Source organism: Piliocolobus tephrosceles, chromosome 5 (genome assembly GCF_002776525.5).
Source record: "Piliocolobus tephrosceles isolate RC106 chromosome 5, ASM277652v3, whole genome shotgun sequence".
Classification (NCBI taxonomy): domain Eukaryota; kingdom Metazoa; phylum Chordata; class Mammalia; order Primates; family Cercopithecidae; genus Piliocolobus; species Piliocolobus tephrosceles.
In genome coordinates this window covers 60,498,824-60,514,536 of record NC_045438.1, presented here as the reverse complement: position 1 = coordinate 60,514,536, position 15,713 = coordinate 60,498,824, and the positions used below count along the sequence as shown (strand labels likewise).

The 15,713-nt window shown below is 42.2% G+C and overlaps 1 protein-coding gene and 1 long non-coding RNA gene across 2 annotated transcripts in view; one reads left to right on the top strand and one right to left on the bottom strand.

Moving 5' to 3' along the window:
* Positions 1-7,647: 7,647 nt before the first annotated feature.
* Positions 7,648-13,276, bottom strand: LOC111538577. Its single transcript, XR_002730385.3, has 3 exons — positions 12,701-13,276; positions 7,998-8,142; positions 7,648-7,890 (listed from the first exon to the last, which is right to left on the bottom strand). It is a non-coding gene; the product is annotated as an uncharacterized LOC111538577 (long non-coding RNA).
* TAGAP (T cell activation RhoGTPase activating protein) overlaps positions 10,213-15,713 on the top strand; it is an 11,430-nt gene continuing 5,929 nt past the window's right edge. Inside the window, exons 1-7 of the mRNA XM_023206035.2 lie at positions 10,213-10,486; positions 11,172-11,256; positions 11,345-11,398; positions 11,720-11,786; positions 13,135-13,301; positions 13,992-14,153; positions 14,691-14,800. Coding sequence (XP_023061803.2) covers positions 11,230-11,256; positions 11,345-11,398; positions 11,720-11,786; positions 13,135-13,301; positions 13,992-14,153; positions 14,691-14,800 — 587 coding nt within the window. The 5' untranslated portion in view covers positions 10,213-10,486; positions 11,172-11,229. The remainder of the gene's footprint in view (positions 10,487-11,171; positions 11,257-11,344; positions 11,399-11,719; positions 11,787-13,134; positions 13,302-13,991; positions 14,154-14,690; positions 14,801-15,713) is intronic.

Here is a 15,713-nt window from a genome sequence, read left to right as displayed (position 1 = left end):
TGCTGAATAATAACCACCCCAAAAACTCAGTCTCCTAAAACAACATCAGTTTCTGATTTAGCAGGATTCTATGGGTTGGCTGGGCAGTTCTACTGTTGGTTTCACACGGGCTAACTCAGATGACAACATTCAGGATTGCCCAAGACGGCCTTACACACATGTCTGAGAGTTGGTGTTGGCTGTGGGCTGGGCACCTTATCTCTCCTCCACGTGGTCTCTCATCCTCCAGGAAGCTTGTATGGTTTCCTCACGTGGCTATCTCAGGGCTGTATTCAAGAGGGCAAAGGTGGAAACTTTGAGGCCATTGAAACACAGTATCCTTTTTTCTGCATTCTGTAAGTCATGAGGGCAGCCTCACATCATGTGGGGAAGTAGACTCCGTGTCTTGACAGAAGTCGCCGCAAAGAATTATGGCCACATTTCATTAACCACAAGATTGCAGCAGATTCTAAGTCACCTCAGCTCTCTTACGTTGTGGGTGAGAAGGGGTAAGTTAGGGAAGTAGTGCTCCTGAGATGACACTGCTCAATGGAGGGAAGCTGAGGCTCAGCTTCCCACCCAGGTGGAGAACGTACCTGCTGCTTCTAAGATTGCCCAGGGCCAGTGGTTACAGTGGAAAAGTATCCCATCATAAAACTGACAGATCAGTTGACCCCAAAAACTGTGGCTAAGATCACCGGTTGAGCTGCATGTTGGAATTCTCTGGAGAATTTTTTTAAATCCTGAAATTCCATCTCCAGAAATTTCCATTTTATTGGTAAAAGATTAGGCGTGGGCATTGATTATTCTTAAAAAGCTTCCCAGGGAATTCTCATGTGCGGCCAAGTTTGAGAAGGGCTGATATTTAAACTTGAAACTGCCTTTTCTCAATTGGCAGAGGGATTCAACTAATGCCTTATTTACTCTGTTGACCTGGTCATCTGTGCATCGTAAACATGTGTCACGAAAGGATAATGTTATACACACACACACACACACACACACACACACACCCGAGTGTGCTTGTAGGTGGTGGTCAAGGAAGCTCACCCTCAAGTTAATTTAGGGATCTTCCAAGGGACATTTGTGGAGAGCTGAGCTCTCTCACCAAAAACAGACGCCCTGTGGACATACAGCTGTCTCTTAGGTTTAAGACAAGCTTGTGCACCTGGTGGTCTATTTGACTTCCTTAATCCAGGCCATTGGAAGTGAGTCATCAACAGGGAAATACCACTTAGTTGAAAAAATTAAGTAAAATTAGCAAAGCCTCTGTTGAGTTAGATCTCAGGACTCTAACTAAGTGGGCCAAGCGGTAGATGCCTTATCTCTGTTTAGCCACCTAGTAAAAGGTCTTGGGCTTATTCTCAACAGAAAAGTATAAACGATTCCTTTGGAGTAGCCCTCAGCTTTTGTCTGGGAAAACAAGGTTGAGCATAGCAATCAGAAGCAGAAGTGTGTCCAAACATCCAAAAAAGCAGAAGTCCAGCTTCGGGCTGGGTGTCTGTTTTACTCATTCTTAAAAATGGATATTTGTGTACTTCATACTGTGTGCTCCAGGCTTGCCTTGGGGTTTAAGAATGAATTTCTTCAATTTAAGGTCCTGCAGTCTAATTTGAACTAGCAAGATAGAAAGATAAAATGTGAAAGCTAGCAAAGAATCATGGAATAACCTAGCGATTATAAAAATGCCATTAAATAAATTACTCCAAAGCCAGAAAGCAGGAATATATGAAATGTATTTTACTTTTTACTTTTTTATGATACAGCAGGTCCTCAAATAACATCATTTTGTTCAATGTCATTTCATTATCACATGGATGAAGAAAAACAATTTCTTCCTGGCTGGGGTCACTCTCGGTGTGGAATTTCCGTGCTCTCCCAACGTCCACATGGGTCTCCTCTGGGTGCTCTGGTTTCCTCCCACATCCCAAAGCTGTGCTGTTAGGTGTGTCTACATCTCCCAGGGTGAGTGAGCTTGGGTGCATGTGTGAGTGTGCCCTGAGATGGGGTGTCAGCTGAGCCGCCAGGATAGTCTCTTGTCACCCCAGGCCCTGAAGTGGAATGAGCAGGTAAATAATGATTCTCTTTGTTTTTATTCATCTTTCCTAAATGTATGTATAGCTCACACTTATTTCAATGTTTAATATTTGAAGTGTTCTGGGTCTTTATTTAGAAGTTCGGTGATCCTTTTGTGACCAGAAATACGCCACAGGAACTTGACTCTTATTTATATCATCAGTTAGCCTATGGGAAAATTGTTTTCATTATATGTTGATTCGCTTAGAGTCACAGTTTCCAAGAACCTATGGATGACATTAAATGAGGTCTTACTGTGCTTTCAGTCATCCTTCAGAGTATGGCCCTCAGATCAGCTGCATCAGCGTCACTGGGTACTCCACAAATGCACATTTTCAGGCCTCTCCCGAGACCTGCTGAATCAGACGCTCCAAGGTGGAGGCCACAGTCTGGGTTTGAATGAACCTCCAGGTGATTCTGATACACGATCAAGTTGGAGCAGCACTGCACTGCACTGCACATTTGAGAAATGGTTGCTGTTTGAGATTTAGGGAAGATCTCACAAAGGCTACAACTCAGAGAAAGGGCTTCTGGGCTCAGTTTTCCAGTTAACATATGCAAACTTAGGAAAGATACGGAAATTTTTAAAAATATGTATCATAGCTGGGCACGGTGGCTCACACCTGTAATCCCAGCACTTTGGGAGGCCGAGGCAGATGGATCATGAGGTCAGGAGTTCAAGACCAGCCTGGCCAAGATGGTGAAATCTCGTCTGTACTAAAAATACAAAAATTAGCCAGGTGTGGTGGCAGATGCCTGTAATCCCAGCTACTTGGGAGGCTAAGGCAGAGAATTGCTTGAACCAGGATGCAGAGGTTGCAGTGAACCGAGATCACACCACTGCACTCCAGCCTGGGCAACAGAGTGAGACTCCATCTCAAAAACAAAAAATTATATATGTGTAAATATATATATATATAATGCTTTCTAGTGTGTTGTATAATGTTTTATGACGCAAAAGCAGAAGGAGAAATCTTATGATTCTTTTTTCTGTAAGAAGAGCCTAGGAAGCTGCATCAGGCTTGCAAAAATTACGTGCCTTTCCCTTGCCCCTCTGCCCAAAGTCTTTTCACATAGAAGATGACACTAGCTTTAAACCTTTCCCTGGGACTGGTCCTAGAGTCTAAATCAGAACCAGTCTGGACTAGTGCATCAGGAAGGCTACAGTTGCCAGGAAAAGAAAGCACTCAACAGATCCAGCCACAAAGCATTAGGACTTGCTAAATGGTTGGTAGCTGAACCTGGGCGAAAAGGTGAAAATCAGATGTGAAGCCACCAATGAACACACTGCCTGAGCACTGACAAGCCCGCTCCGGCCAGGTGAGAGTTTGTTTTCAGGGTGGAGACCCCTTTACTTCTTCCCCTGGCAGGAGCTGCATGCCTAGTGGCCACGCTCCCCAACCCCGAGGAGCAGGGGCCGCCTCAGGAGGGCATCACTGAAAGATTTTCTTAGGAGACACCAAATAAGGCACAGTATTTGAGAAGGAGACCACACACATTCAAAATAACAAATACTTTTCCTTTTTAAAATTTACACAGGGAGGTAAAAGCCCTGGATAATTTTTTTCATATGACAAATGAAAAAAAGTGCTCAGTAAAAAAACCAAAGTCAACTACAGTAAATACATCTTTAAAAGGCATTTTAAAAGCATGGAGCCAACTAAACATTTTTCCACCATTTCTACTTTTTTGGTTCAGATTTTTACAAATGCCGCACATGAATTTTGTAGACTGCTAACAAAGAACCTCAGCTTTCATAGTTTTCTCTTTGTTTCTTCAAAAAAATAACCTACCACATCATATTGTAGTTAACTGATGTTCAGGGTTGCTGACATGCTTTTTTTGACATCATGTTTCCTTTGTGCAATTTTTCAGGCCAAAATATCAACAGAAAGAAAAGATTCTTTCGTTCTTTTTTTTTTTCTTTGAGACAGAGTCTCGCTCTGTTGCCAGGCTGGAGTGCAATGGCACGATCTGGGCTCACTGCAACCTCTGCCTCCCGGGTTCAAGTGATTCACCTGCCTCAGCCTCCCGAGTAGATGGGACTACAGGCACGTGCCACCACGCCCAGATCATGTTTTGTTTATTTATTAGAGACAATGTTTCACCATGTTGGCCAGAATGGTCTCAAACTCCAGACCTCGTGATCTGCCCGCCTTGGCCTCCCAAAGTGCTGGGATTACAGGCGTGAGCCACCACCCCCAGTCAGATTCTTTAGTTCTTAAAGTGATAAACAGAGCTAAGCTGAAGCCCTACCTGGGTCCCACAGCACAGATAACGTAGCTAAGCTGAAGCCCTGCCGGGGTCCCATAGCAGTGATAAAGCAGCTAAGGTGAGGCCATGCCTGGGTCCCATAGCAGTTTGTGTCATCAGCCATACAGCTTCTAATCACCTAATCTCAGGATGTCTTATTTTTAAGTCTTCATCTTGATCTCAGTAAGTGGAGAAGGCAGTTTAAAAAGAACATTTTGTTTGAGACTTTCTTAGTTTTCAAGTCAGCTTTTGAAAACACAGAGTTCTTCAAATATTATTTTATGCTGAGCCTATTTTGTATTCCAACACAAAGATAAATTCATAACTGCAAAGATCTGAGGGAGCAAATCTGAAATGTCTGCTTCCACTCCTGCAGAAATGCAGGCATTTGTGGAGACAGCAAATTATTTTGCAAGATGCAATGATGCTTGACATTATTTCAGGGATGTCAGGGTCCCAGCAAACCTCTGAGAAGTTCCCTAGAAGGCAGCCCTTTTCCTGCCAGGAAAAATACAATTAAATTAAAAATTAAAAAATGACCTTAAAGGACTGAACTGGATTTACTCTAGCTGAGACCGAGTCCTTGCCTGCATCTGTGAGCCCAGGGCCTGCGGAGAGGTGAGAATCTCTCTTCCAGGTATATCTTCCCCACCCACAGACTTTCCTAGAAGTTTCTTAGAGGAGAGGCAGGCAAGGAGTTTTATTGCTAATTCGCTATAACCAAAGTCACCGCATGAAAGACTCTGCAGGTTGGGTACTTTGCAGATTAGTGAATCCAAGACCGTCATTCAAAGTGAGCACCGACTCCCCAGCCCCCAGAGTCCTTTATGCTAAGTCCTCCTCTGCCTCCAGACAGTGAGGAGCATGGCTCTGGGGACGTTCATGTTCACACTTCCCAGAGCAGACAGAACTAGGGAGTCTAAGGTGAGAACACTGGTAAGGCTTTGATCCTTGGAGGTGAGAGCTGGACAGGTGTGGTCACGCCCTCCTGACAGATTCAGTGACAGAAGCTGCCACTCAAGTCCACCTAAGGAGAGACTTCCTTACTCACCACAGAGCTAGAAAGTCCATGTGTCTAATCCCTCAACATTGGTATTGACGTAAGCCGGTGGTGTGTGCAAGGAGAGCATGTCCCCAGCTCAATCAAATTCCGCAACAACGGTCACTGTTACAGCGTGACAAAGAGGTAGTCTTTCTCCATGAAACGAAACAGTCAAAGAGGCTAAGTGACAAAGAGTCTGAGTAACGAGTTGCAATACCAGCAAATGTATGGTGAGATTTAAATGTTTTATTTTATCACACAATTTTAGTAGTAATTAAAGTATAGCAAATGCCTACTGTGTGCAAAATATGAGGCCAGGCACTTGTAAGAATAAAAGATGAAAATGTGTCCCTGCTTTCTGGAGACTCACAATCTACTGGGTGTGGCCACTATACAGGGCCAGGGAAGGGAGTTTAATTCAATCTAGAAAAATCCCTTCTTAAAGGAGATGGGACTTGGGCTAGATTCCGAGGGAAGGGCAGAATTCCAAAAGGCAGATGGGGTGAACGGCATTCCAGGAGGAGGGAACAATTTATCAAAGGCCTGGAGACTCAGAAGCCCACTTTTAGGGGATAACAATAGCCTGTGTGACTAAAACATATGACAAGTGGGAGATGGGGAGGAGGGATAATCAGAGAAAAGGCTGGATTGCCCTTTTTTAAAAACAGAAATTGTAATTTGAGCTTTCTAGAAGATCAACCTATTAATCAGTCATTAGGTAGCCAGACACTGGGATGATGGAGAAGTCCTGAAGGAAATTGTGAACTCTTTGGGAAAATAATCTTCAACGCAGGAAACTGCTGACATTAATCTCATTACAGAATGCAGGACTCTGAATCACTGGGTGGTCCCAGGAAAAGAAAGGGAAAGTGAGTTCAAAATGAAGAGCCGGACTCTGATTCTCCAGTTGGTGTTTCCCAGGCAAGCTGGGTAAACAATGTGGGGAAAATGACTTCCATATTCTGGTTCACAACAGTCCAGACTGAAGTGGTAACTGAGCCTGGAAGTATGGGAAGGAATGATGGTGCTTCCAGTAACCCTCCAAAGCACACATGTACACAGCACAGAAGTCACAGTCCCCAGAACAGAACTCTCTGTCCCTAGAGACTCAACACAAGAAAAGCAAAGCCAGTTCTTTGCAGAAAAATTGATTGTGACCGGGACCCAAGCGATGAAAGTCCCACCGTGAGAAGCATCTTTACAGATGTGGGTTTCACCGGGGTTTCCTTCAGCCCAACCCAGCAAAAGCCATTGAAGTTCCTTTCCACATTCTGAAGACTCTTACCATGCAGGGTGATGTGAGCTTGCTTTTCAAAGAGATGTGTGGGAGACAAGAATATGGAAAAAGTGAAACTGACATTTCCATCTTTTTTTCTAACTTTTGACATGACTGCTTCCAAATTTTTCACTGTATTTACAAATGTTTCTCCTAGTGTTTGGAAAATCGCAATCAAAATTACTGTGAGATTTTCAGAGGTGAGGGTGCAGCACCTGCCCTCCACAACTCTTTGCATAGTAGGGGCCATATGCAGGTGGGGCCACAGTCATGAAGGAGAACGCCTCCTCAGTCCCCCACCAGCACCAGCCAACAATTGTGGCCTTCCTTCAGTCACAAAATGTACCTATTCATTAGATGTTGACTGTCAAAATCTCCCAGGGACCCCAAAGGATGGCATCTCCCTCTGGGTTTTCCCACCATCAGTTGGGTCAATAAGAAGAGCCAAAACATATTTCTGCTTTAAAAAATGTAGGGACCCTAACTTTTTTCTGTTGCCATATTTGCTACTAACTTTTCATCCTAGATAGTTCGGCACCTTCCCTGGTTGCTTAACTAGGCATGGTAGGTCCCAGAAGGAAAAGGAAAGTTCGTCAATGTAACCATTTCTGCAGGTCATCAAACCATTCATCTTATGTATTTTTAAAAGATGCTGAGGCTGGGCCCAGTGGCTCACACCTGCAATCCCAGCACTTTGGGAGGCCAAGGCAGGTGGATCACCTGAGGTCAGGAGTTTGAGACCAGCCTGGCCAACATGGTGAAACCCCATCTCTACTGAAAATACAAAAATTAGCTGGGCATGGTTGCACATGCCTGTAATCCCAGCTACTCAGGAGGCTGAGACAGGAGAATCGCTTGAATCCAGGAGGCAGAGATTATAGTGAGAAGCAATCTCGCCATTGCACTCCAGCCTGGGCGACAAGAGTGAAACTCCGTCTCAAAAATAAAAGATGTAAATTGTGTTTATTTATTATTATTAATGAAACTGACAAAAGGAAATTTGTTTCAGGAGCTTGCCCTAAATCTAACTCTCTGCTAGGTAAGCACTCCCCATAAAAATCTACCTGGGTTGTTCAGATATAAGTTGATATACGAGTTCTCAACATCTTGTCTCTGTTTCTAAATGATCCATTTGAAGGGTTATCTCTGAGTGGAAGAATACAGAGAGCTCTGGACTTAGGATCCAAACGTAGGACCAAGGCTTAAACACGGCTGAGTGACAGTGGGCAAGTTAACTGACCCCGGGGAGTCCCAGTCGTCTCACCTATAAAACAGGGAGGAGGACATACTTCAGAGTGCTGTGTTGCTAATTACATGAGATAAAGTCTTTAAAAATAGCTAGCGCATATGCAGGTATTCAGTAAGACTCACCTTCTCCCACTCTTAGAATGGTAGATGCAGAGCTAGTGACAGATGCCAAGATAGATGGTTTTTAAAAAGAACATTAACCACTGGGATGATGCCAGCACTGAAGTCATTTCATTGTTTGGTGTTTGGCGGGTAATGGTAGATGAATCTGAAATGAATGAATGGTAGATGAATCTGAAATGGTAGAGGAATCTGAAAGTTGTATCTCCCAGGATAGAACTGGGATTTAAGATGGAAACTTTTGGAAGGTGGGCTCCATTTTTACATAACCAGGAGCCTTCACCTGATTAGGGAGTGGCTTTCTCAGGAGTGGCAATGCCTGTAGCACTAGAGGCCATCAAGAACAATCTTAAAGAGACAATTTGGCCAGGCACAGTGGCTCACGTCTGTAATCCCAGCACTTTGGGAGGCCAAGGTGGGTGGATCACCTGAGGTCAGGATTTCCAGACTAGCCCAACCAACATGGCGAAACCCCACCTCTACTAAAAATACAAAAATTAACCAGGCGTGGTGGTGCGTGCCTGTAATCCCAGCTACTCAGAAGGCTAAGACAGGAGAATCACTTGAACCCAGGAGGCAGAGGTTGCAGTGAGCTGAGATCATGCCATTGCACTACAGCCTGGGTGACAAGAGCGAAACGCCATCTCAAAAAAAAAGAAATAAAGAAAGAACAGTAAGTACATTAAGTTTCTTACAAAAATTAAAAAGTCCATTTGTCAGAAAAAAAAAGTTTAGAAAATACATATTAGCAATGAATAGATATCACAATATACTATGATATATAGAATATTATAGTAATATTCTATTTTGACTATTTTATAAGGGAATGTATATATTCAGAAATTATTTATTTAGTACCTACTATATACCTGGCACTAGGCTGGGCACAGCGTAAATGCCCTTTTTCAATTAAAAAAATCAGTGAGTTCACTTTGGAGGTTTATAAAGGCAGGAGAGGGATGCTGAAAGAGCGGTGGCCTCTACAGCTGCCCTGGGAACACTGGGTGAACTCTGGCACTGTGGTGGCTTTAAGAGAGGGAGCGCCCTGCTGGAAGTCTGAAAACCAGGATCTGTCCCTGCATCCCCACTGAGCCGCTGAGTTACAGAGCAAATTTCTACCTGTCTGTGCTTCAGTTTCCCAGAGTCTGCCCCCATAATCACCTCCTTTCAGTAAAATGACAATAGAAGTGACAATATAGAAAAGTCTTAAAATGAAAGATGCTGATGATGAATGAAGCCAAGTTATTTTAAAACTTTTTGTTGAAAAATAACATAAATAGGGAAGAGTGCACATAAGCCTAGCACCACCCAGATCAAAAATGGACAATCACCAAACCCCCGCTGGCCCCTGGAAGTCACTACCAACCCCTCTGGGAAACTGCTACTCTTGCTTCCAACAGCACAGATGACTTTTGCTAGTTTTGTGCTTTGCATTAATTAATTGACGTCTGGCTTCTTTTGCTCAACGTCATATTGTGAGATCCAACCATATTATTGGCTGTAGTCATAGGCTGTTCATTGTCAGTGCTATATAACATTCATTATCTATGTGAATGGATCACAACTTATGCATCCATTCTCATGTTGAGGCATTTGAGTGGTTTCATATATTGCCCTTGATCTACAGAAAAGATCAGAAATTCTCTTACGCAGAAGGAGTGATCCACAAATGAAATTCACCATCTCTTTCCTACTTTAAATTGGTCTGATCAAAGGAATTCTTGTTTTCCCTCCATGTCAGAACGACAGCTGCTCTGACTGTAAATTAAGCATCAATACTTTTGACCAGGAGTTACAGAAAGGATAAGGGGGTTACTGTATTGACAACTGACTCGAGGGAGTTTTCTTCCTACTTCCAAAGGAAATTAACGTGGCTTTGGATGGTGACTGTTCCTCAAAGAAGGGACTGTCTTGGGTTTCTTTCTGGTTCTGTAACAGTGTCCCACATCCAGGGATGCTAATCCACACGTGGTGCTGGTGGACAGAGCGGATGGCACGTGGGAGGGGGAACAGCACCCAAACAGGATGCAAAAAAAGGCACTTGAAATTACCACTTTAGAAAATAAAGTGATGTTTATGCACAGAATAACACAATTTCTTGTTCACACATCCCACCTATGACATTAATCAGAGCCTTCACCTATGGGCTGAACGTCATCTTTTCCACTCCTAGTAGTTTACAGATTTTTTACTTTGAAGTGAAAGAGAAAAAAAAAAAGACATAGCTGCCCTAAAAGGAATGAGGAAGTGAGAGCTCTCCAGTGTCTGGCTGGCTCCGTCTGTGTGACAGCCCATGATGTTCTTTCCGGTCTCTGTAATATTCTGAATTTCCACCTGCCCGCCCCCTCGCTTATAATGCAGAGCATGTGAAGGGAGACCGGCTCAGTCTCTCTCTCTCCCAGTGGACTAGAAGGAGCAGAGTGTCATGCTCTTTCTCCCATTCTTTACAGCTCACCGGATGTAAAAGAACTCTGGCTAGAGACCCTCCGAGGGTAAGTACTATATATTAACATGCCTAGAAATTGCAGGCTGCCTCGCCAGTCACAGGTCACTCAGATCACAGGCAACAGAAAACAGCTATCCCCTGGAATATCCGCTCACTTTATAAAGTCTCAGGACAAAGAAAGCTTTGCTTCAACGTGAAGGCTGCACCTTTTCGGTGTAGGGATTCTATAAATGTTGTCTTTGTTTCATGTTTACTATTATAGCATCCTAGGGATACATTTTTTTTTTTTTTTTCCTTTTTGGATAAGAAAATCCATGCAAAGCACCTACTACGATAGCTGGCATATGGTGAGAACGCCCCCAAAAAAGTTAATGTTAATGTTAATTTAAAATGTTAATGTAATTGATATCCAAATTATCTCTTAATGGGAATGGAATAAATTGGTAACAACGTTTAGAATGGTAAAGATAGTTGGCTTAAATAATTTAGAAATAATTGTGTTCAGATGCTGTTCTTAACAACCTATAACATCTGGTAACACAGAACTGACTTTAAATGAAAACTTATCTATGTAATAGTTTTTTTTCTAAAGTAAAGGCAATTGAAAACGTAGCAAAATAGAAAAATAAATAAATAAATAGTTTCAAACTCTGTGCTTTGGCAAAGTGGTGCTGAAAGTGGTCAACCTACTGTGTGTTCCTCCTAACTCCTTTCCATATGATTCGTTGTAGACAGAGCCACAGCCGCACAGGAGTGAAATTCACCCCTGGACAGTCAGTCCCAATACTGATGAAGCTGAGAAGCAGCCACAATGCTGTGAGTGACACTCTCACATTTATTAATTCACGTTTCCTAGAGGCAAGGGCCAAAAGATATTTACCTAATTTTATTTTTTCTCTTTTAGTCAAAAACACTAAATACCAGTAATATGGAGACACTAATCGAATGTCAATCAGAGGTAAGAAAGCAATTTTTGAAACTTTTTATCTGTAGTGTGAGAAGGTGGAAAACTGTGTTTTATTGCATATTATTTGGGTTGAATATTAATTATCGGAGTAGTAAATTAACATCACACATGTAGTAAATTAAACACATTAATTAGGATCTTATATGATGACAATCAAGACTTTAATATTGCTTCTAGAAGCTAGAAAAAACATCAGTACACTCTACTGACTTCATTTTTAATATGAATAAAATGTTGTATGTGTGTTTTGTGGGGAAAGACTCGATAGATTTCTTCAGTCACTATATTTAACTGAAATAAAAATGTTTTTAGGGAGATATCAAGGAACATCCCCTGTTGGCATCATGTGAGAGTGAAGACAGTATTTGCCAGCTCATTGGTGAGTTTTGAAAACATACTGATCTTTTATGTAAGTGCTAACAACCAGTGTTCTTGGTTTGCAAAACCACAGCGATTTTACTCTACTAGGAATTTTTTTTGTATAAGTGTTCTGTTAAAGACCGCAGAACATTAACCCTTAAATGGCAGGTATGCTCCAACTCACTAGAGCCGGGAGTGCTGCGAGCGGAAAGAGCTTCTCCATAGAGAATCCCCCAGTTCCGCCAAGGGTTTTTAATGCGGTTCCATCTCCTGGCCATGTATGTTTCGACAATTAGCATGCACACATTTGAAAACACACAGTGTCTTTTCCATTTTCTTCCTTCTCTTACGGAGAATGCATCCAAGAGCCTGTGAAGCAACTGTTGCTGATCTCAAATCCCAAAGGACCCACCATTCGCTCTCAATTTTTTGCATAATGCATTTCATTACAGCGTAACCCTGACCCAGTTCTCCTGAACCATAAAGACAGGCCACTTCTTTCTCATCACGCTTCCACTTGCCAATCTAAAATGTATAGAAACATATGCTAATACATTTAGAAAATATAGCCTTTATAATTAGTTTAAAAAAAAAAAAAGAAGGAAGGAAGGAAAAGAAAAGAAATAAGGAAACTTTTGAGATTGCAATATCCATTGCACACACATCTTGTGGATTTTGGAAGGACAGAATATCTTGATAACGTTTTGCTGATAATTTCCAGTTGCTAGATGTAGGTTCAAGCCTTCCTGCAGCGATTCGTATTTGCCTCTGTCCTAAAAGCAGCGACCTGGAAAACCCAGGTGACCAGTCACCTGGAAGGAAGAATGGTGTTAGCTCCCTCTAGCGGCTATGTAGTGCCTGCGAGGGTTCAAAAGGCTGGAGCCAGCCCTGCTATGTGCCTTCGAAGAGATACTGAGCAAGTCACTTCCTCACCTTTTAAGTTTCGTTTTCTTCGCCAATTAAAGGAGGAAATCAAAATAATCTATTACATATCAGAAATTTCCTCTATAGTTGTTCAGGCCAGTAGGTTAAGATGGTTGTTTATGATCTGCACAGTCAGGTTTTGCTAATTTTCTGCAGCAAACAGCTGGAAAGAGTGAAAACAGGAAAGGTGGAGGCTTTGAGGAACCCTGGTGTTGCTGTTTAGGGAACTGGTTGTCCTGGTAACAGTGTGGTTGTTTATCGGTTGGTTTTTCTAGATTAAGATTCACGCCCTTTGCTTTCTTAAGTTTTCAAAATTATTTTTCTCACATGGCATATACTATTGACCACATTATGTGGCCAACAATACCCATTTTCTTACCTGGATCTTTGCTTATTAACACTGTAGTCTAATTTTTCTCGTTGCCTTGTTTTCTTGGCTGTAGAAGTTAAGAAGAGGAAGAAGGTGCTGTCCTGGCCCTTTCTCATGAGAAGGCTCTCCCCTGCATCAGATTTTTCTGGGGCTTTGGAGACAGACTTGAAAGCATCACTATTTGATCAGCCCTTGTCAATTATCTGTGGTGGCAGCGACACACTCCCCAGACCCATCCAGGTAGGCATGTATTTTCTCATAAACCTACTTCAGTTTTCAGTTGGACATGCAAAATACTCGGGAAATCTGAATATCATTCTCCTATGAAGTTTGTAGGGACTGATCTTCCATATTTTCCACTCTTCGACATGGCACTCCCACATACGCATGCAGTTAGAATATCTGACTGCTTCTATTCCAGAAATTGAAATTAGTTGTATTTGCCAATGAGCTCAGAGCTATGGTCCCTCCATTTCTCTGACTTCACAGAGTGAAGAATGCTGAAGATTTGTAGCTTCTGAAAAGTCTAAAGGGGAAACAGAATATAGACTTTGTGATCCAAAATCCAATGTTCATATGGAAGTATTTGAAATGAGAGAGCTCCAAAGTGATTTTAGAAAGTGCAAAATTAGAGCTTTCACAATTTGCCTCCTCTTAGAAAAATAGCAGGGTTGAGGAAGGCCATTGATAGCAACTGAACTGAAAGCAAAATCTGACATTAATATTCCTGGTAAGACTATCTCAGTATACTAGAGAAGATAACTTTTAGGGTGATGATATTTTATGACAAGTAAAGTTAGAAACTGTTCATGTACACTATTTTAATTCTTTCTGCAGCCTAAGCATAGATCTTCATGCATTAGTAGCAGCACAGTGTGTATCTTCGAACCAAGGGTAACCCTTTCCTGTTCCTATTGCTGTTTCCTTTAGGACATTCTCACTATTCTATGCCTTAAAGGCCCTTCAACGGAAGGGATATTCAGGAGAGCAGCCAACGAGAAAGCCCGCAAGGAGCTGAAGGAGGAGCTCAACTCTGGGGATGTGGTGGATCTGGAAAGCCTCCCCGTGCACCTCCTTGCTGTGGTCTTTAAGGTGAGTTCAACACGCTTGCGCCAAATAACCTGCCAAGGGGCCCTGGCACACTCGTTCTCAGGATGTAAGAAATAGGCTCTTCTCTCCACACAGCAAGGTACACTGATCTTGGAGCTTAATTTTTTTTCATTAAGCCCTTTATTTATTTATTTATTTATTTAGTAAGCACCTCTGTTTCTGTGACCTCAGATTCCAACAGAAAGCAATGCATTCTGCTCTCCCAAAACTTTGCCAACAACGGGCAATTTGATTGTTCCATGGCAGAATCCATATGCCAAAATCCAGTGGCCCCTCAGAACACATCCACCTGGGTGCCTTCTGACTCTGCTTGATGTTAGAAAGTCGCAGAAAGAAAGTCGCAACACCAAGGGTGTTGCAGAGAGGGTTCCCTGGATTAACCAAATGCAGGAATGAAGGGGCACAATCTATGATGGGCTAAGCATAGAGCACCCTGTGATGGAACGAAAACCAGGTGAAAACGAAGACATGGGACATCATACAGTACCAATAGGCCAATAGCCCGCTCTCATCCCCCAGGACTTCCTCAGAAGTATCCCCCGGAAGCTACTTTCAAGTGACCTCTTTGAGGAGTGGATGGGCGCTCTGGAGATGCAGGACGAGGAGGACAGAATCGAGGCCCTGAAACAGTAAGTCATCAAAGTCATCAGTGATTGCCAGGCCGCATCACCTCCGTCTTCTGATTCTTTACACAACTTTGTAAATGCTTTATGATCCCTGTTTCATGAGAATTGTGATGTTTAGGGAATCTGAGTGGAATTGCTTATCCACTCTCAGAATAAAAACCAGAGGGTGCCCTGGACTTTTGAATTTTAATTTTAGCCAAATGAAATGAAATATTTCTTCAAAACGTAGGAAGTGAATTTCAATCCTCACAAATCCCAAGAGGTAGGGAAGTCTAAAAATGTAAGCTGTTCAAAAAAGTGTGAGATAAAATCAGACCTGAAAACTGTAACACAGGCTTGACAGAAAAGTGTAGGAGTTTGGGGTTATCTTTAAGCTACATTGACTGGTGTCATGCAAGGCAACAGTTCTCCCATAAAACATCCCTCAGGATGCAGCCAGGCAATGGGGTGGAGGGCGGTTGTTTTGCTCATAAAATTTCATAGCATACTTAATCCTCTTATAATTAACCAAAATGAAAACTGTATAATAACAAATTCCAGTGAGAGTAAAAATAATAACATATGCAATGGAAAGTGTGATCTGTTAGTGACTAGAGAATGCTAAAACCCAAGCTTTGAAATGTCAGCACGGTTATCACATCCTATGAAAGTCTATCTATATGTTATAATTGTCCCACATGGCTAAATATTTTCAATGACATATGTATAGAAGTGAAGACATTAAAATGTCTGTCCCAAAATGAATATTCTAAGATTATCACCATGAGTTTCCACCTAGACATAAAGCATTTTTATAACAATTCCTTCTTCTGAGAAATGAAAAGAATCACCATTTCATTTTTTGAAAAAGTGAGACTTTAAGAAGTCTAATTTCTTATCATTAGGAACAATGTTGCGATTCAAGTGCCGCCTTATT